At 48.9% G+C, this 19,110-nt stretch overlaps 3 protein-coding genes across 3 annotated transcripts; all 3 read left to right on the forward strand.

Annotated features, from left to right (window-relative positions):
- The first annotated feature begins 3,928 nt into the window (after positions 1 to 3,928).
- LOC113146449 (probable splicing factor, arginine/serine-rich 6) lies at positions 3,929 to 5,582 on the forward strand. Its single transcript, XM_026333829.1, has 5 exons — positions 3,929 to 3,977; positions 4,079 to 4,188; positions 4,350 to 4,420; positions 5,237 to 5,332; positions 5,519 to 5,582. The coding sequence occupies exons 1-5, from the start codon at positions 3,929 to 3,931 to the stop codon at positions 5,580 to 5,582; spliced, it is 390 nt and encodes a 129-aa protein (XP_026189614.1).
- A 990-nt stretch (positions 5,583 to 6,572) lies between these two features.
- LOC113146453 lies at positions 6,573 to 13,919 on the forward strand. Its single transcript, XM_026333839.1, has 18 exons — positions 6,573 to 6,680; positions 6,878 to 7,014; positions 7,308 to 7,508; positions 8,105 to 8,356; positions 8,465 to 8,531; positions 8,635 to 8,691; positions 8,966 to 9,063; positions 9,210 to 9,303; positions 9,449 to 9,662; positions 9,958 to 10,050; positions 10,179 to 10,278; positions 11,482 to 11,796; positions 11,967 to 12,075; positions 12,212 to 12,258; positions 12,443 to 12,530; positions 12,682 to 12,729; positions 12,908 to 12,967; positions 13,677 to 13,919. The coding sequence occupies exons 1-18, from the start codon at positions 6,573 to 6,575 to the stop codon at positions 13,917 to 13,919; spliced, it is 2,331 nt and encodes a 776-aa protein (XP_026189624.1).
- Positions 13,920 to 15,779: 1,860 nt separating this feature from the next.
- LOC34617969 lies at positions 15,780 to 18,633 on the forward strand. The gene is made up of 4 exons (XM_026333840.1): positions 15,780 to 15,974; positions 16,448 to 16,518; positions 16,872 to 17,675; positions 17,991 to 18,633. The coding sequence occupies exons 1-4, from the start codon at positions 15,780 to 15,782 to the stop codon at positions 18,631 to 18,633; spliced, it is 1,713 nt and encodes a 570-aa protein (XP_026189625.1).
- Positions 18,634 to 19,110: the final 477 nt, after the last annotated feature.

Raw genomic sequence — 19,110 nt, forward strand, 5'->3', positions numbered from 1 at the left:
AGCATTTGCAGCGTCGGACACCCACTCTCTTTCTCAGACTGTATTATGGTGCAGGGGCCCAGCGCATAGGTTACGAATAATTTTAAAAGGACAAGATTCCAGTTCGAGATGCCGTTCAATCGGCATAGCTTTGTGATTCATTGCATTCTGCCTCCTGTCAGCTGAATTGAGTCTCAGGGCAGGGACTGCGCTAGCGGGTGAGCAAGCAGACTGCACTTCTTTGTCTCCTTGGATAAAGGTCCCCTTCACATCAGCTCCTAACCAAAGGTAATAGGATTGATCAATGTGAGGTTGCATAAGCGCTGAAAGATCCCGTGGTGGGTCTCCAACTGCGGCTCTACCCCCTGCAGCCGCATTCACAGCTCTGCAGCCTGCGTGGACAACTTTCGGCTCCCGTGACACGCCTTCTCTGTTCGCCAAGCAGCCTGTTTCCGGTGTGGTGTCTCCCGTTGATTAATTGCTTAGAAGTTTTGGATGTGCTTGCAGCTCCAGATTACCAGAGCCGTCTTCCTACAATCGTAGCAGGTGCGCTGTTGGAGGCTGTCTGAATCTGCCTAGGAGTGCTGGTTTGCTCACCTAGTTTTGGTTCAACGTAGACTATAGGCTAGGCCAGGTTGGCGCACCCCCTCACATCCGTCACTTCTAGCCCCCCGTATGGCTCGTCATTTGTAGCCAAGAAAGCAGGAGTTGCTTTCATTTGCTCGCAAAGCCTCAATTAGTCCATCATGCGAAAGCCTAAACGGCCAATGGTTCAATTGCTGAGTCGCTGCCCATCCTACGAACACCTTATGCGGTACCTCGGAAATGCGATGTATACGACAGTGAAAAAGCACATATTCCTTTATGTTGTGGCTTTTGCGAGCCAGAGTTCTACATCTCCCGATATATCAATAAAGTGATTGATTACCCTTATCCAACCTTTTCGTTTTTACCAAAGGTGGCGAATGTACTAACTCCTGCATCCAAAGACGGGCCAGAGACTCTGTGAAGGCTTGAACTGTGGTACTCTACCCAAGCAGAAGGCGTCCTCTACATCAATAAAGCCACCATTGAAGCGCTTCTCCCTGCAACAAAATGCGCCAGGAAACCCTTCTTCGTTAGATCTGCGGGATTTAACGCGAGGTGCATACAAAACGTGCGGATGAAATCTGTGAAATATTTGCCCATCCATACGGCCACCATACATTCCTAGTCGGCACGACCAAATCGACACCTGCAAACAGCACGCGGTGTGCAGCCGTGGATCTCACTTGCCGAAGGGCTGTTTTCTCTTACGCCGCTACCAAAGAATATCATTTTTATGAACTGCCAAATGGACTGCATTAGAGTACGGCAGCTATTCGTGGGAAACCTGACACCCCACTGTATCCACAGCCAGTCTATGAACAGCCAGCAAATGCATCTAGCAATGCAATGCTAACTACTGTCATGCCTTTCCTAAGGTATTCTCACAGATATATTTAGTTCTAGACTCAGAACAATCTTAATAGAAAGTTACAAAGTATCCTTCCAAAAGAGCTCCCTTTGTACACTGTCCGTGCCCCTTGGAGGTCCGATAGGAAGGGAGACAGCCAGCTAGGGTGCTGGTAGCTGCAGCCTCCATGCATTCCGAGAGCTCACAGCCAGTTGCATGTCGTATATACGACACAGGCAGGCAACATCGAGTCTCCATGTATCGATCTATAAGTTCTTCGAAGCAAGTACGATATGCGAACAGATGAGCCGAGCTATCAGTTGAACAAAACTAGTGCAGTACTAAGTGTTTGGGTGTAGCTTAGCCCACTACGAAAAGACCGAACCATGGAATTACGATCAGTCACGTTTGGCCTTGTTTTGAACCCGATGCTTTTGTCTTTTGGAATCAGCAGACTTTACGAGATGCACCAGTAAGTTACCAAGCAAAGAAAAATACAAGCATGTGGCTAAGACCATTTGCCCACCCTACCACGAATCAATACACTTCTTGCTCTATCGAGTTTCTCACAAAATTGGGGGTGGCACAAAACTATCAATATGGGATTTCTAAAGGTTTCAGAGCTTCCCTGACTATTCGCGGACTTGCCGCGCCTGCAATCTACCGGAGGCAAAGGATCCTCAGCGAGCCATAGAGATACTGAAAATCTAAGAGATATGGGTACTAAGGACACAATAGGCATAATGTTTTGGTAAAAGGGGTGAAAAATATCAACATAAGCGTTTTATAGAGAAGCAGATGGGGGTCCTTGTTTCCTGCGGGAAGTTTTGCGTTTCTGCTTGTTTTACAGCACTTCTTGGCACAGACGGTATTCCCCTCTTCCCTCGATAACAGTCATTAGGCGACGCATGGTCTACCTAAAAAGACAACTCTCAACTATGAGTATTGCTTTAAAACTTTTCAAAATTATTAGTGTCAAGGTGTTCATTGCGCTAGATTTATGCGGAGATACTCTCAGGTATGTTAACCTTGCATTCTTCCTTATGCTTTCTTTACGGTATTGAAATAGGTGATGATAGTACGTGCGCTGGCTGAAACTGCAGACAGGAATTGCCTTTTAAAGCGCGAAGGCGCTGCTGAACGAGTTTACGTTTGGATTTCCGTCACATACTTGACTTCCTTTTGTTGCATGATGGCCCAAATATTGCAGCGCTTCGATGAATGTCGATCACTGAGCCGCCGATATCGTGCTGCTGGGCTGCGTATGTCATTCTTTTGCTGCCTTTCACGCAGTTTGTCTCGATGTACATGTGGGGAACAAGTGAGAGCGCTTCTTGAAACGGAGGGGCGATGAGCAGGCCAATAGACTGGGCTAACTTACACTTAGACACCTTCTACTACACTAGTTATATTTAGCAAAGAATGAGTTAGGAATTGATCAATTGGCCTGTTTGTTCATTTATTTATTGGAACACAGGGTGCTGTCAGCTACATACGAGCAGGCGCAAAGTGTACGTGTGCATTGGATGCTGTGTCCAACTAGCTGCAAATGCTTGGAGTGCTTATAGAGTGCAGCTAAACACACCTAATCAGTCCCTCTGCCATGCCTTAGGAACTCTGAAGGATGCGGGCAGGGAGGGAAGTAAGCTGTTTTTGGAATCTGTCAAGTCGCATCGCAGCTTTCTCGTTACATTGCAGGCAAACATAAGGGTGGCACCACATGCTGATATTAGATATTGCAGCAACAGCAGTCACCCACATACAACTCTTGATAAAGGAGTTTAGTATCTACATCGTATCGGATGCAAATATACTAATGCTGCCTGACGCGTCGATAGAACTTTCACCGCCCATTTCCTCGAAAATCGGAGCACAAGTCCAAGTTATTCAATGCCCACATTTATGGCATCAAATAAAATATTATCTTCAAGCATTGCTGCTGGGTAGTGCACGTGGGCCAGCCATCCGACCACACGTCTGACTTCTGGTGGGGCTGCGAGGGGCTGGGAAAAAATGCACGCCAAAAAACCTGCATTAAGGTCGAAGAAGATCCCTTGTAGTGATTTGTGTTTTTAAAAAGGTGCAATATATTGTACGAGCTATACCGCTACTTCAAGGTCCCTTGCTGTACGGACGCCAAGTGCCTGGCATGCATCCGTGGACGTTTGGCATAAATGGTATTGTTTCGCTCCTGCATTCAGCGTTTTTGCTGCATTGAGAATTCACGCTTGTAGTGAATTTTGCTGATTGGGGTTAGCATTAGGATTAATTGCGCAGTATACGGAGGTTTGCTCCCATCACAGGGAACCTTCACCAGGGCGCGCCAATCTCTCCAACCTATTTTTTGCGTCAGTTTGCTCCATGGTTGTGCAGCCTTTACGTCATATAACTAGAAAGTATCCATGATAAGGCTGGAAACTGTGGGGGCTTAAATGACTACGCACTGTGCACGAGGGTTTATTGCGGACTGTTCGTTTTTGCCAATGCTTCTCCTGCACGTGTCTTCAGGATAAAATGCATCGCGTTGACGATGAGCTCACCGTCGGGCGGAAGGTTTACGTTGGTAGGCGTGGGCTTGCTGTAGATCACTGATTGGACAGGGCACCGCCTTTGAAATAGGGTGAAAGTGCAATACTACGGGTTGGCATCGCTCTTTCTTTGCAGGAAATTTGGACCCCGAGACCACCTCTTCAGAGCTTGACGAAGTATTCCGACGTTATGGGAAACTGAGTAATATTTGGGTAGCGCGGAACCCTCCCGGATTTGCATTTGTAGTGAGCTCGTATATCTGTGACAGGGCCGGACTGCAGCATACAAGACCGAGGTGCATTCAGGCCCAGGGTACTTCTTAGTGGTTGCATGATAATATCAGTGGCACATATGTTGGTAGCAAGATTTGTATCTGGATCTTTACTTGTTTTGGCGTGACACTCAGACATTCGAGGATGCACGCGACGCCCGAGACGCGGTCGAGGCGACAGACGGCATTTTGCATCGCGAGAAGTAGTGAGCCACTATCGTGTCTTTCAGTGGAGGAATGCGTATAATTAGTGGCAACTTGAGTCTGGACAACTGCATGCGAAGGTGCCTCTGGTTGTAGGCTCGCCGCGTCACTGCGTATCGCCTCTGCTAACCTCCATTTACGGGCCTATGATGGTCTGGGGTTTGCGGGCGCTACCCCAGACCAAAATCATTAAGACATCCATCCTTGCCCTACTGTCCTTTATTCTCCTCTGCGTCTGCGCTGCGACTTGGCTGTCGGGTAAACCGGTTGAACGCGGCTGCCGTACATGTGCATCCCGTTTCCCTGACCGTAATGTGATGTTTTATCTTTGGGGGTTCTTGCCGTTGCTGCGTTGCGTGTAAGGTGATTGTTACTGCTGACGACGCGCGCCGTCTGTATGACCGGCGTGTTGTATTTCTTCACCGCAAATTCGCCAACTTAGCGCTGGCTACGGGAAGGAAGGCAAAGGCCGATAACTGAGGTGCAAATGTGAAGGGTGTCTTCCTGTCAAGGTGTATGATGTGCAGCCTTCGCGTGGAAATAGCAAAAGGTCCGGGTGCCAAAGGACGCCGACCAAGCCCAGGGTCAAGGAGGCGCCGGGGGTCTCCTGACGGCATAAGGGGCCGTGATTATCGGCGCAGGTTAGTTAAGCGGAAATTTTGGTCTGTTCTCCCCGGAATTCCACTGCAGCTAGAGTGCGTGCGAACAGTGACGTGTGTCACCCTGCCTTCTGGTTTGTATTTTGGGATGTGCGCGCTAGCTGCAAGTTCGTGAAAGAGGCATTTATGGCTATGCGATGAGTGGTTGTACACCTGCAGTCCCGGTTACAGCAGTGAGGGGAGCGAATACAATGACCATCACGGTCGAAGAGGCCGTAGTCGCAGCCGCAGCGGCGATCGGAGACGGTCCTACAGGTATTGCGCTAGCTGAAAGGCTGCCAAGAGAGACCACGCATTTTGTCCCAAGGTTGTATCACCGTTATAGTGTTATAGAGGACTGGTCGCTGGGTATTCCTACGGGTTGTAAAGGCGGGATGTGTGCTAGCCAGGTAGTTGTGTGCATCTAGTTTTGTTTTGTGAGTGCGTGTCTGTGCTTTTTAGCCCCCGTCGTCGTAACTATTCAGATGATGAGCGCGATTTCAGAGCATCCAGGGGGAGGAGATAGGCGTCTTCTCCCAGGAGACAGCAGGAGGCAACGCGTTTTTGCTCACGGCTTATCTTCTGTTGCCTTGAAAAATGACACTGGCTGCCAGAGCGTTTGCGCAGCCCCTTACGGAATAGCATTAGCTGTTTGTTTTCGAAACGCAGAGTTAGTGGGGGTTGCGGCGCCCGTGACGAAGCGGAAACTCTCTGTAGTGCTTAGAGTGGGGGAGGGACGTCACTACGTGCAGTGTCTGCAGCTTTCGGCACCAGCATGGAACAGGGGGAGGAGGGAGGGGGCTCGAAGGGGGCTGACTGAAAAGCGCAGTCAACTTGCCCCTTTGGCCACTTGGAGGTATTATTAGTACGTTGGTGTTCTGTGCGGGGAACTGACAATAGTCCCACCGCGCAGTGTATCAAACTGAAAAGGCCTTTCGTACCTTCTGCCGATGTTGGCACTTATCAAGAATCGTTTATGTATACGGTCCCGTGATGGTCGTCTCTCAAGATTCCTGTGCTCCTGGGGTGTTGTAGCTGGCCCCTTCTTGGTCGTCCAGTCAAGAGAAGTAGGACAAAGCGGCTGCCAGGAACAGCCTTTCGGCTTAGGGGGTGCTACGGCGTCGATAACAATAACTGATGCACAAAATTTGGCAACTCCAATTGCATGGCAAGAGGCACCGATGCGAGGCCTCCCAGGCCCCCCCTTTTGCGGTTAACGCTGCAACGCACACGAACAAAGCCCACGCTACTTATATCCCTGCCTTTTTCTGCACTTCTTTGTTAGGAATGGAGAAGCCGTCAACAGCGGCAGTCTGAATAAGGCCGGGGAGGAACGGGGAGGCGCCAAGGATAGGCGTTCTTTAGCTTTAGTCTGAAAGTGACATTGAGGAATTAAGTTTCATTAGTTGGACCTATGTGAACTATGAAGTTGAAGTGTGTTGATTTACTTACAGCTATAATTTCAGACTGGTTCAGATTAAGCAAACCTTTGTTTTAGGTGAGTTGATCGTGAAACATGTGGGCCCTCGTCGATTGGGCCTTGCCAGCCACCAGAAATTACGCACTAAATGCAACCCACAATTTCATCACCACAGCAACAAGGCAAAATTTGATTCCTTTGCCTGTAAAACATCCTTCGAAGATCCTAGTCTCGTGTAAACCTCCAACGGCTCTGTTGCCTTCTTTCGGGGCTCCACCGTATCCTACCTGAATATTGGCCTTTTCATGAGAACTACAATACAGACAAACCCAAGTGTCAGTCATTGAGTCTGCAGCCTGCTACACTGATGAAGCTGTTCTTCCCTGGACCCTAGTATTCAGGCACCCTTCACGCGGCCGCCAAGGAACGTGGGGCCTTTTACCCTCGGCAAATGCTTCAATGCGGATGTTGCCGATAACGATTGGACGCCTGAGACTGCTGCCAAAGGTCGCGGGCACAAACGCCTACCCAGTGCCTGGTAGCTTGAGGAGACCTAGCCAAAGGCCGACCCAACAATTAGGCACCGAGACACGGTACGTTGTAGGAACAGAAGTTATGCGGAGACATTGCTCTCAAAGGCAGATACTGAACCCTGCCTGCCATTCCTCAGAAAAATGAAGAAAGGAAAGCGGGACTCGCAACTTACTTCATAGGCAACTGCGCGCTGCATGACACAGTGAACCAGGCAATACACCCAGAGACGCCCAGCAGCATAGCAGCGTCCGAAGAAACCTAAGCAAAGCCCTACTCCCCACTGCGAGATCTTCCCAGGTACAATCTCAATAAAGTGAAAGAGAGCTCATTAAAATCCGAGATCAGAGGCGAAAGCTTGTCTACGACCGACATTACATCTACCAGATTTGCTGAGATCGGTGCACGCGAAGGAGCAGGAGTACAGGACGCACCAAGTACGATTACTTCGGAACAAGCGAAATTTAAAAGGGCGACAGGTAGAACGCTACATCCACAGCTGCCAAACATTTAGTAGAACGGAAGTATCCATGCAAGTGGGGTCTAATACCCCATAAAATGCTGATGCGTTAGACTACCTGTGTACTCGTTCCCCATGTACTGGTGTGGTTGCAAGGAATATCTTTTTTAAAGATGCCTAGGACCTTCTAGTGCGCCTGTGCTGCAGTGAGTGCAGGGTTATCTCAGCAGAGCACATTGCATCCTCAGGAAATTAGCGACACAACTGGAAGCTCCTCACAACGCGTAACGCGTTTGTTGCAGAAACAATGCGGCTCTTGTTGGTCATCAGCGCAAAAAATTATGCGCCAAAAGTAAGCTTTCAATGTCCATCGTGGCAGGTATGAGTCTGTGGACTGCAATAATAGATCCCTGAAGCAAAAGTATTGAGATAACAAGAGTGTCACAGTTTGTGCTTTTTGCGACCAGTTGCCCACATACAGCATGTTTTGTCATCCATAGGTGCAGGCCAGCTAGCGCGTGCCTTGCCCTTCACCCATATGCTCGTGCAGGCTCACTGCGGAGGAGCGGCAGCGGCGCGCGCGCATACCCAGGGGGCCACGGCTCGAGCAAGAAAAGCGCCTCTTTTTTCCCTGCAGAGGTGAAAAACCTGACGCATTTGTAAGCTTGGGCAGCTGCGCAGAGGACTCAAGGACACCTTGGCCAGCTAACAAGAAGCTAGTGCTATTTGCAGACGAGGATTTCATCGCGATTAACAAGCCATCTGGTGTAGCTCCCGAGAGTCTAGCCGTACGCATAGGCACATGCCTCTGCAGTTCTAATCCCAAGACACAAATCAACGCCTATGCCCTGTACATTGCATACTCCCTTGATCCTGGAGAATGCTCTAGGTACGGCGTGTTCCGTTCGTAGGAGGCGCTGCCATGCTGTGGTTACCAGACAACGCTCCGTATTCACCTCACTGGCAGAAAGTTCACTGTATTCAACAATTTGTAGAGAGTTGTATCTGCGGATGTCTCTGAATGTGCCGCAGCACCAGCTACCCAAGTTATTGAATACCAGCCCGTATACACCCGCATTTTCAAAAGAAGTTTCAGAAGTACGTGAAATGGCCTCGTCCTCTTGAGCTTCTGCTTTTACACAAAACCATGCGCTCTGGTTTTTGGAGCTAACCTTTTTTGAAAGGGGCAATCTAGCGCTCGCCCGAGGAGCAGCAACAGTACTGGCCAGGGGGGGGCGCAAAGAAATAGTTGACTGACCGTATATATTCAAGCTCAGTAGCTGCTTTAGTCTGTGTATTAAGACATACTGACAGGGCCTACCTGATTCTCTGAAACGGACATATGCCTTCAAAATGAGCTAAATATTTCTGGGGTCATTTTCGCAGTATCATTAGCTCAGGAAGGTGTGAGGGCTGCTGCTGCAACGGATTTTCTGGTTGTGTCTTGAGCACATCAGTCTAGAGCTCGTATTTTTGGTGGAGTGTCTGTGTAACGCAGGTGCCTACGGTGGTAGTTCACGGTGGCCACTGCAGCGGAGCGGTTCTATTCTGCCGCAGTCGCGCAGGAGCGGCGATCTTTCGCAAGGCTATAGCACAGTACGCCTTTCCTTTGCATGTTATTGTCGAGCGAATGTGGCTCTCTCTCATGCCACCTCTCCTGATCGTAAAGCTGAGCCACAGGGGGATGCTCTCTTTTGTACCACTAGTGTAAGGCCATGGAGAAAGGCGTGGGGTGCGTGCAGGGGAGGCTCTGGGACCCAGCAGTTACTGGCGATCGTAGAAGGACCTCCTCCTGGCCGAAGCGGGGTTGTAAAGATCCCTCTGCGCTATGACAAGGTTTGGCATCATGTGCTTGCCACAGCGCTAGGCTCCATCCTTTTTTTCCTGCATGCTCATTGCACTTAATTTTTGTACTTTGTTTACATCGTTTGCTTATGAGGGCCGCCCTGACGGGTTTTCGCGTGTTTTGTGGACCTAACAGGCGCTAGGTGCTGCCATCCCATGTGCACTCCACTTGGGCGGTTCCGCTGCTCTCACAAACTGGACCCTTTTGGGCACTGCAAAGTGTCCTAGCGGCCATAGAGACGACACTATCAACACTGACAGCTACAATCTCGGTCGAAGCGTCTTATTACTCCTTCTAGAAACGGATTTGGGAGGTATTCCCGATCAAATTCGTGCTCACTGTGCTTTTGGTAAGGCTGTTGCTACGTCATGAGCTGTCTGGGGGTAGCTGCATCAGGTGCAGGTTGAACTCTACATTTACTCTTTATTTTGAAAAATTTAGTATCCCTAGCGGGGGCCCATGTCGGTGTTGCTAGGACAAAGATGACTTCTCTCAACATACTTATCAGAATGCAAGGAAGGGTTCCTAGGTTTCATAGTGCTAAAAGGAATGTGTTACATTGCTTGGTGTCTGGTAGCCTAGGTTTTTGCTTAAATTTCTGTGGATTGACTTTCCTCAAATTTTAATGCTTCGTTCTCATTTAGGACTTCAGTGTCCACTCAAAGGAGACAAGCTGTACATGAGGATCCTGCACGGCTGGCGCCAGGCACAAGGCCATCACGCAGACCCAATAGGAAGTAGATCTTCACTGCTTCCATTCTTGAAGGGGTCGACGCAGAAAACGAGATGCCTTGTGCTGCCGCAGCATGTCAGGAGGATATGTTGGAAGACATTTGCAGGTGAATTTCCTCACAATTCCAAAAAGCAACACTTTCAAGTTCACCCTATCATAGCCAGCCCTCAAGCTGGGCCGCTACCCTTGCCCAAGCCGCTAACCCTTACTTTAAAGCTTTTCCTGGAGATCTGTGATCCACTCAGGACGACACGTGACAGTACTCGCACCCGTAGGGAGCCATTTGCTCGCCGAGTTAGAAGCTTTGGGCTTTGGCGAGTTTGTGAAAGGACAGCGGTGAGAATGGGAGAATAGGAACCTCCCCTAGGAAAGGGTTGAAGCACGGATGAATAAGCGTCTCTTTTGGGGACCGTGGGAATGTTGACGTACTAGCTATCCCCATCGGGTCAACTAATTAAAATAGCAGCACCTCTTACCTTCCCGCTCCGTAGTGGCAGGACACAAGAACCTGAGCTTTCTTGCTCTCAGCGTCTCCTGTCCGTATCTAGAATCGAACTAGACTCTTTATTCCGCGTCTTCTTGCCTGTCGGTGGGCACAGCGTCCGAAAGTTTGGTCCCTCACCATTCCTGGGGTGTTGGGGACCAGCATGGTCAATCTTTGCATCCTGGACACGCAGGGGCAAAGCGTTATGTATCAACCGCAACTTTCTGTGCAAAATATTTTGGTTCACTAATTCAATGCTACTCCAGATTCGCCTATGACGAACAATAAGGCAGCCTGCTGTTGGAAGCCGCCAATTAGCTTGCAGGTCACTTTGCTCCATTGAGGGCGATCATTGCCATGGTACTAACGCCGGCGACCCCCAGGAGAAGTCCTTCGCTGTGAGTAGCCGCTCACATTGATTGGAGTTTAGCAGGGAATTTCTGTTTTTATCTCATTTACCATCAAACTGTCACGCCGCTAGGCGGGGCTAGGGGGGCTGGGGCGCGCCGAGTCGGTTCATAAAAGTCAATGGCTGGTGCTCGCGTTCTAATAACATTCAGCATTATACATCGCTTGGTAATCTTTTGATGCGTGGACCAACTACAAGTGTCGAAAGTCCGCTGCGGCCCACAGGCTCCTGTCCCGCGTACTGCGAGCTTTTCGTCGTACCTATGGATGCAGGATAACTCTCGGTTACTATAAAGCAGGAATACACTAATTCCGTTTGATTCTACCATTGTATTTGAACCAAGTACGGTGCTATTTTGTTCTTATGGGTTTGAGAAGGTAACACAAGGCTGACGGCATTCCTGCCGAGGGGGGGATCTGGAGGCGAAAAGACGGCACAGCCTGGGTCTCTCGGTCAAAAGGAGACACTTCGTAGCTTCATGTTTTTAGTGCCCCATTATCTTGCAACAGGCAGCAAATATATGCGTGCATCCTGTTTCTCAGAACCTCAGTTCCCCCTCGTGGGGTACCATCACGGTTCAGCGCAACAATGGCACACATCCACACTTTGGCCGATCTTGAAAGGCAGGACAAGCCTTACAGCCCACAGATGGCCTCCCAAACATCTGTGGGCGGGGGAAACGCGTTCCCATTCATGAACGGAAGCAGCCCTCCGTCTTCGCGAAATGTGCTGGAATATTTGTTTCCTCACTTCAGCTTCAAGCACTGCGTTTTCATTATCACAATTATCGATGTAGTCATATACATCGCTTCAGTGGTTTACGATCACTCCAGAGGCGACGTGACGAGCCCTTCCCAGTTAGTTCAACGGGAAATTCTAAGCGAGCCGTCATGAGGAGCTCCCTAGTTGTCTCATGCTTGCCGTATAAACGTCCTTTCCATTTTATGATGTTTCTTCTGTGACATTTAGGCGTATTGTGTGTATTGATTATGATGTTATAATCGTTTGAATGTGGTTGATATTGCAGGCATGCTCTCGCGATGTTTGGCGCAAATATTCCCGAGGATATAAGCAGGGGCCAGTTTTGGCGCTTGCTGTGTCCGATATTTCTGCACAACAGCATATTGCATCTACTGGTGGGCTAGGACACTTGTGTCCATCCTGCACCATCAATGGCATCCCTCTCACTGATAGGCGGCAGAGTTCCCCTCCACCCGTCGGAACGGTATAGCAGCAATGACTCATCCAGTGTTTTGTTGCTGTGAGCTTTAGGTCAACGCCTACATGCAAATTCGTGTAGGAGCGGTGCAGGAAGCAAAGTGGGCTGCACCTTGTTCTGCACGATGCTGCTGCTGCTGTGCCCAAATTCGTTCCATGGGTTGACACAGGTCGCACAGCATTCCTGAGATACTGTTAGCTCTGCCTTCGGTACCTCCTGCTAAATGGAGGTCACAGACTTAATTCAGGCAGCTGATGGCACTTCAAATTTGATGTGTGCCGCAGATATGGCACCCCTCGGATTCTCATTGCGTATCTTGTGTGCGGCATTCTGGCAAACTTGATATCCAACGCCGTTTTTTTCTGCAACGTGGTATGCAGTGTCCCCTACTACATTACTCATCATGATGCCTTCACGCATAGCTAACCGGCCACGCCTTTGTTGCTGCGGTAAAGCTGAATACCACAGAGGTTGGATGATTGGGACAGCAGATGGTGTCTTAGTTTGTGTCATTAAACCGCAGCTGAAGGTCGGGGCGTCAACAGCTATATTCGGCCTCATTGGAATTGACGTATGATCATGATACGTCACAGTATTCCCTCCCAGCTATAGCCAATATTAAACTTGCACGTAAAAGTACAACGTCCCTTTATCCAAAGAGCCGCGCGAGGGAAAGATTTGTAGGCGTGTACCGTATCGGTGTGCACCTTCAGTTGCTTCACTCAGCGTTTGTGTATTTGCCTTTGCAGCTTGCACAACTGGCAATAATTTGGCCAGGCGTAGAAAATCGGCGTCCCGTCATCGCACAAGTTGTGTACGCAATGTGCCCTCTCTTTTAGTGGGGTGCTGTTTTGTAGAGCTGTGCAGGGTTGAGTTGCCTCAAGAAATTGGACCTTTGCGTCAATGTTGAGGGATATTTGTGTTTTGCTCAGGGTGTTTTTGTTTATCTTCTTCGTCTTCTCAGTGCTCACCCCTACAGGTGCATTAATTTACTCACTGCGATGTAGCTGCTTTGAAAGCTTTGTACATGAGTACAATTACAGAGAGGAGTTGGCACGTACAAAAGCCAACCGCAGTAGCAAGCCACAAGAAACTTGCATCTGTGCATTTCTCCCGTTAGGCATCTGATGTTTTTGCAGATTTCGTCGGCCATCTGGCCGGAATGACCCTTGGAATGTCTTTTGGTGCGGGGTATAATCGTGGGAGTCTTAATGATACGGAGTGAGATAATTATTTCTCCTAACGCCCTGGGGGCAGTAGCCATCGTGGTGTTCCGAAAGAAGAGGGTGTATTCTTTTCTTTTAACTGTTTTCTCTCTATTTACTTACACAAATCCTTCAGTGTAGCAGCTCAGTAGCAGATACGCTTTGCGAGTAAGAGCTGCTGTACTTTTACAATGTGCTACAATGTTTCTTTCCTCTTCAGGAACGTGACTCTTTTTCTGAGCCGCCTTATACACATACTGAACGCTGTATTTGTGGTTGCGGCCGCTGTATACATGTGGGCTATATCTCATAGCTGCGGATGACCCCCGTACTCTTTTTTCTCACTGGCGAGACTACGAGGTCGAGAGGGGCTGTGAATGCTTCACGGAGTGGTGGTGTTTTATCGGAAGCCCAAAATAACGACGGGGACGACTACATGGGGAGCGTTGTTCTGCAGCGACCGTCAATGAAAAATATAGCGCAGAGGGCTGCCAAATACTGTGCACGAAGGCTGGCGATGACACTTGAGAAAGTGGCGCACTTCTCCCTGGCCTAACCGTGTGCTATCGGTGATAGACGGGCATGCTCATTGGGCGACATTCTGCTATCTATCCCAATGGATTTATTTTGTAGGCATTCTTCATCAACGCGTCTGTTTTTCATAGTTTTAGTGCTTACTATTGAATGGGAAGCCGCCCCGGGATTGATCAGAGAGGACGACGTGGGATACTTCCATTGACCACATTGACTGTACAGGAGTGTGCATTTTTTGTCTTCCATGCAATATTCACTTCAGTTTAAGTATTATTGGGGGGGGAAATCTCTCTGAAGAGTGAAAGTACGGCCAGAGTAGGGAAGCATCAAAACGGAACTTTCTAAAATACTCAAAACAGCTTACTACTTTGTACAGGGAGTGTCGGGAAGGCACTGCAACAGAACGTCAAATCGCGTGGCGTTGTGCGTGACGCGACCTTCTGGGATTTGCAAAACATTTTATCGAGTGACTCGTTAATACTCTCAGTTTTTGATTCAGTTCGCAAAATCTAAAAAAGTCATTGGCTCCGTCCGGCCCATAAATAATGCGTCAGCTGCTGCTTAGACCAAAATCGGCAGTGCACTATCAGAAGAAGAAGCAGCAGCAGCTGTATAACCAGCACCAGCAGCGGAGGTACTGGTGAAGCCCTGCATGCCGTACCACTGCTGAATGCACAATGACGATAGTTTCCTGTAGCAGTCGCCACTATTGCTGATAGCGCTCTGACGTACCACACTACGATGTCTGTACCTTTATCATCACTTGACGCAGCAGCCCCCGTATTCCCGATTCATTTTTCTGACTGGATCCACATTGTCTCTGCCGCTCTAGCCCTACTTACTCTGGTCAAGAATTTACTACTGCTCCTGCCACCCAGCTCCATAAGGCCCCTGAAGGCCTTTTAATGTGTCTGTGGGATAGGAAGAGCTAAGGTGTACGGCAACTCTGCTGTTTACATGTTGCATAATGTGGGAAGTGGAATTCACCGCACATTGTTCTTATCCCCTCATTGTGTGAAGACTAGGTGAAGGCATGGCACATTATCACTGTGAGTGGTCTTTCTGGGAGGCGAACAACCTCCGCTTTATTTGAAGCCCCAAAATGACTGTAATTGATTGACAAGGCTGCTTGTCATCTTAATCCGGTGCGGTCCGATGAGCCAAGGTGTAATTTTCTCAATAGGAAAGCTATAATAACATTAGGGGCATTACGAATTCTCAAACTTCAGAAGAATACGCTCATCATATTCCTCAACATATTAAGCTGTTACGAGCACGAGAATTATTGTTGCGAGCACCGGACATCAGCCTTGGTTGTGAACGACGCACGTCGATGCTGTGCATTGTCACGCCGAAAAATATTTGAACGCACTGTACTCAAATTCCGTAGATAGCGGCAATTTTAATAGTTGAGCTATGATAACTCTTTACAAGCACTATTGACTTCTGAGTTTACGTCCAAACAGCTAGAGGCCCACTTTGCCATCCTCTTGACCGGGCTGCCTAATGATTCAGTACAATCAGGCCTTCGTGCCTTTTCTCACCTTGATTTTCCTACGTGTCCTTGGACTCCCATAGAGTACACAGCCTGAGATGGAGGCAGCCTTTCCGCCATGATCAATACGGGCAGCACAGTTGTCAGAAATGCTGTTTTATATCTGGTGATCTGCATGCTCCTGGAGTTCAACGACTGCTCTCCGAGCTCAGCAAGTGATCTGGCGGGGGAGGCCTACTTAGAAAGCGGATTCAGCGGGTTGAGTTTGAAGCGGAGGACTTGGGGCAAAAAATGCGTAATGTTCGTGCAAGAGCTGCCATCTGGAGTAGATCAAACAGGATGTCATAATCGATCTTTGTGCTGTATTTAAGAACCTTACAGCAGCAAATGGATTATGCAACAGATAAGGGGGAAAGTACTCGTCATGTGTGCATCTGCGAAATATGTTTGCTTCACCCGCACCTTAAGGCAGCACTTCGGCGTATGCAGCCGCCGGAGCTGCGACTCTATTCCCAAAATGAGCTTTTGAATCTGCTTGAGTGTGACGTATCCATGGCTTCAGAAAACAGTGAAAAGCATAAGGTAAGTTGGCTTATGCGTCTCACAACCTGCTGCAGTATCAGTGATGAATCTTTATGCCTGAAGTAGGGAAAGAGCAACAGAACGACTCAGTATTTTAGAAAAACCGGCCTCTGTTATAGCATCTCGTGGAAGTGGAGGCTTCGTATTCACGAAGCGTCAACGCCTGACGTAGCAGCTACAGTCATTACTGTCGGCACTACGGGCAAGGTTGCAAGTGCTTCGGTGCTGCGAGCTTTATTCAAAGAGCTGGTAGTTATGAATTCGTCGGATGTGGGCGCGTAGACTCATGGGTTTTGCAGATATCATGCTGAGCACATGAAAATGTCTCGAAATGAATTGTTGCATTCCTTTCCTCTACGGAGCGTTTCTGTTCTACCACTCTAAGATAGAGCTATGCTTAACAGGAGCCACCTGCACGCTACTTTTTGCGACACTGAGTCATTAGGATGCTTTTGTTTGCTGGTATGATGCAGATTGGATCTGAGGAAAGCTGGTGGCATCTCTGCACTGCCGATCGAAGTTTCCCCATCTACATCATCCCCACGTAAGATAGCGCATGGTGCTTCTTCCTTCCTACTCTGCTTCTTCCCAGCTTTGTTCTAAATTATCTAATCCACCTACTTCTTATGAGCGCTGGTGTCCGTTGGGCATTCGGTTACTTGGGGGTGCATATTCGCTTTTTCTTGCGCTCTTCTTTGCCGTTGCCGATAGTGTGTGCAGTGGGTTCTGGATGCCACTTCCCGCTTGATATCGTGCCACACATTGTTACTATTCATTTTATCCGTGTGCTCTCCCCATTGTACCAGCAGACAGTTCGTAAATGCATGGAAAGAGGATGCGATTTTGATTGTAACGAATAGAAACCATATGTGCTTTGCCCCAAATGCTGTCACTTAGGGAGGAGCTAGTAGCTGATCTTGCATCTTATTTGGCAGGCAGAGTACAATCTCTTCGAAGTGAGATGATTGGACGAGCTGGCACTTCCTGCTGCAGAGCATCAGAAATCGCAAAAACTTGTACGGACAACAGCTGCTGCAGCAATTGGGATCCCACAGGGCCTATTCGCATTTTAGAATGCGGAGCCGGCACAGGGGCATTGGCCGCTCACCTGATGCCGAGAATTCAGCAGCTGCTCCACCAAGGACGTTCCCAGACCACGAGCACTACGCTGGTCCAACAGCAGCAGCAACGTCAGCAAGGGCAATCTTGTGCGTTGCACTCACGTCTGCAACAGCGAGAGAAACAGCATCGCAGAAATATAGGAGAAAAACATGATGCGAATGCCGATGTGGGAAGCTCAGGCCCATTTGTAGAAAACAACAGGCTACTGACCTCTGCCGTACACTTGCAGTGTACTATGGTCAACGAAAGTGCTGCAAGCAGAGAAGCACCGAGCAATTCTCAATTTACATATATTGCTTCTGAGCCTCGCCAAGAGCTGCAGTGGTGCCCTCAACACCTGGCACCCACCGCTGTTGGGTGCCGCTTGGCGATGCAACAACACTGTCCCCAAATGGTCATTTGCTGTTGGATGCCGTTTAATGTCGATTGGACCGCACCTGCCCGCAGCAACTGCTGTGCCTGTTGTAGAAGCATTCTTGAACTGGGCGGTGCAATGCCCCAGCAGCACCACAGCTGCCCGTGCCAGGTGCAGGAATATATCCTTATTGGCCACCCCGAGGGGGGCTTAGTAGGAAGGCCGTAAGCCTATGTATTGTTTAGCTTGTGTCTGGTGCTCCTTGATACGTCAAGAGCGCTTTCACTGTTGTTTAGCCCTTCTTTTGCGTATTGTTCGTTTTCAACCCGTGCTTTTGATTCGTCGCATCGCCTTTACATCTTCATTTTGATGAATGTGGAAGAAACCAGATAATCAAATTTATTGGCTTGCTGTACCGACGTAGCTGGGTGCAGCAATATGTTTCCACGTCTTTGTGCAGCTATTCCATTCGCCAAATTCGAGTCTGTATGAAATACTTAGTACCGCACGTGTCGCTGCGTTGCTCAATTCTCCCGCAGACTAGAGACTTGGGGACTAAACTGCCCGGATGCGGATTTACTGCCTCTTGGGGTCGACTATGAAGCTTGTCAAGACCAAGCGCAGGCAGGGGGCAGTTCTTCTATTTCGCCAGCCTCAGAAACGCATTCCCGCGAAGCTGCATCAGCAGTCACAAGTGATGAAAACAATGACGGTGTGGGAATTCGCAAAAGGAGGAAAACCAGGACTGATGACAGTACCCTGGATCCTGTGGAATGGCAACCAGCAAATAACTTCAAATCTATTTTACCAGATGTGCCAAGCCGAGGAAAAGGTGCACCTAAAGATGCCTTTGGAAATGACAGTGACTGCGAAGCTGACTCAGACAGTAGTCTTCTTGACGTACATCATTCTGCTCGCGAATTTGGTGGTATGCATCTCTTGCCTTTGAGCAAAAGACCGTATTACCGAGAAGGCTTTGTACGGTTGCCGCCTCTTCCCACCAAATCTGATAAAGTGGCTGCAAAGGTTGCAGGAGCAACAGACCTCAGCCAGCTGGAGGCGCTGCAGGGCGTCCAGTCGCTGAGCAGATTTGATTCGCTCCTCAGCTTACGTGCAGGCTTTCCCTCAGTTTCTCGCGTTATTGTTTTTCGGCGCACTAGCAAACGTGGTGAACTTGGGTAGGCGTAGCTGATTCAGTTGGGGAATGCTGCCTCCTACAACCAAGGAAACGTCCCATTATGTCTATAGAATACTTCAAGATCCTATTCAAAAATCCATAAGCATAGTTGGTAGTATATACGAGCTACCACTTTGCATTTGCCGTCTTGCCTGCCTGCTTCCTGCTGTGCCGGACACCAAGTCGCCATACACAATTTTTGAGAGCCTGGATGTGAGCCAGGCATCCTTGAATAACCCTCTCGATGGCGATGGAAGGCAATTGATTTTAACCTCAAGACTAATTCATTAGAGCGGCCACAGCATCAATAAAGCCGAGTACTCCCCTACACCCTTACATCAGAGCCTGTCTACGGCAAACTCCCAGACGAAGAGACCTTGCACGTGTGGGGCGTGTTCTCAAGCAAGACCCCTGCACCACCTGCCGTTGTTACATACGAACCTTACAAAAATAGGCTAGGTGTCCCGAAATTTCGATAAACA

Source organism: Cyclospora cayetanensis, unplaced genomic scaffold, assembly GCF_002999335.1.
Source record: "Cyclospora cayetanensis isolate NF1_C8 unplaced genomic scaffold, CcayRef3 CcayRef3_contig_31, whole genome shotgun sequence".
NCBI lineage: Eukaryota > Apicomplexa > Conoidasida > Eucoccidiorida > Eimeriidae > Cyclospora > Cyclospora cayetanensis.

Bases quoted from the DNA above. Each gene is read 5' to 3' on its own strand.
- LOC113146449 (XM_026333829.1), top strand. From the start codon at position 3,929: ATGCATCGCGTTGACGATGAGCTCACCGTCGGGCGGAAGGTTTACGTT. The intron at 3,978-4,078 runs GTAGGCGTGGGC...CTTTCTTTGCAG, and splicing joins CGGGCGGAAGGTTTACGTTG to GAAATTTGGACCCCGAGACC. The intron at 5,333-5,518 runs GTATTGCGCTAG...TGTGCTTTTTAG, and splicing joins GATCGGAGACGGTCCTACAG to CCCCCGTCGTCGTAACTATT.
- LOC113146453 (XM_026333839.1), top strand. From the start codon at position 6,573: ATGTGGGCCCTCGTCGATTGGGCCTTGCCAGCCACCAGAAATTACGCA. The intron at 12,730-12,907 runs GTATGATCATGA...TTGCCTTTGCAG, and splicing joins TCGGCCTCATTGGAATTGAC to CTTGCACAACTGGCAATAAT. The intron at 12,968-13,676 runs GTTGTGTACGCA...TATATCTCATAG, and splicing joins GGCGTCCCGTCATCGCACAA to CTGCGGATGACCCCCGTACT.
- LOC34617969 (XM_026333840.1), top strand. From the start codon at position 15,780: ATGGATTATGCAACAGATAAGGGGGAAAGTACTCGTCATGTGTGCATC. The intron at 15,975-16,447 runs GTAAGTTGGCTT...GGTATGATGCAG, and splicing joins AAAACAGTGAAAAGCATAAG to ATTGGATCTGAGGAAAGCTG. The intron at 17,676-17,990 runs GTAAGCCTATGT...ATTCTCCCGCAG, and splicing joins GGGGGCTTAGTAGGAAGGCC to ACTAGAGACTTGGGGACTAA.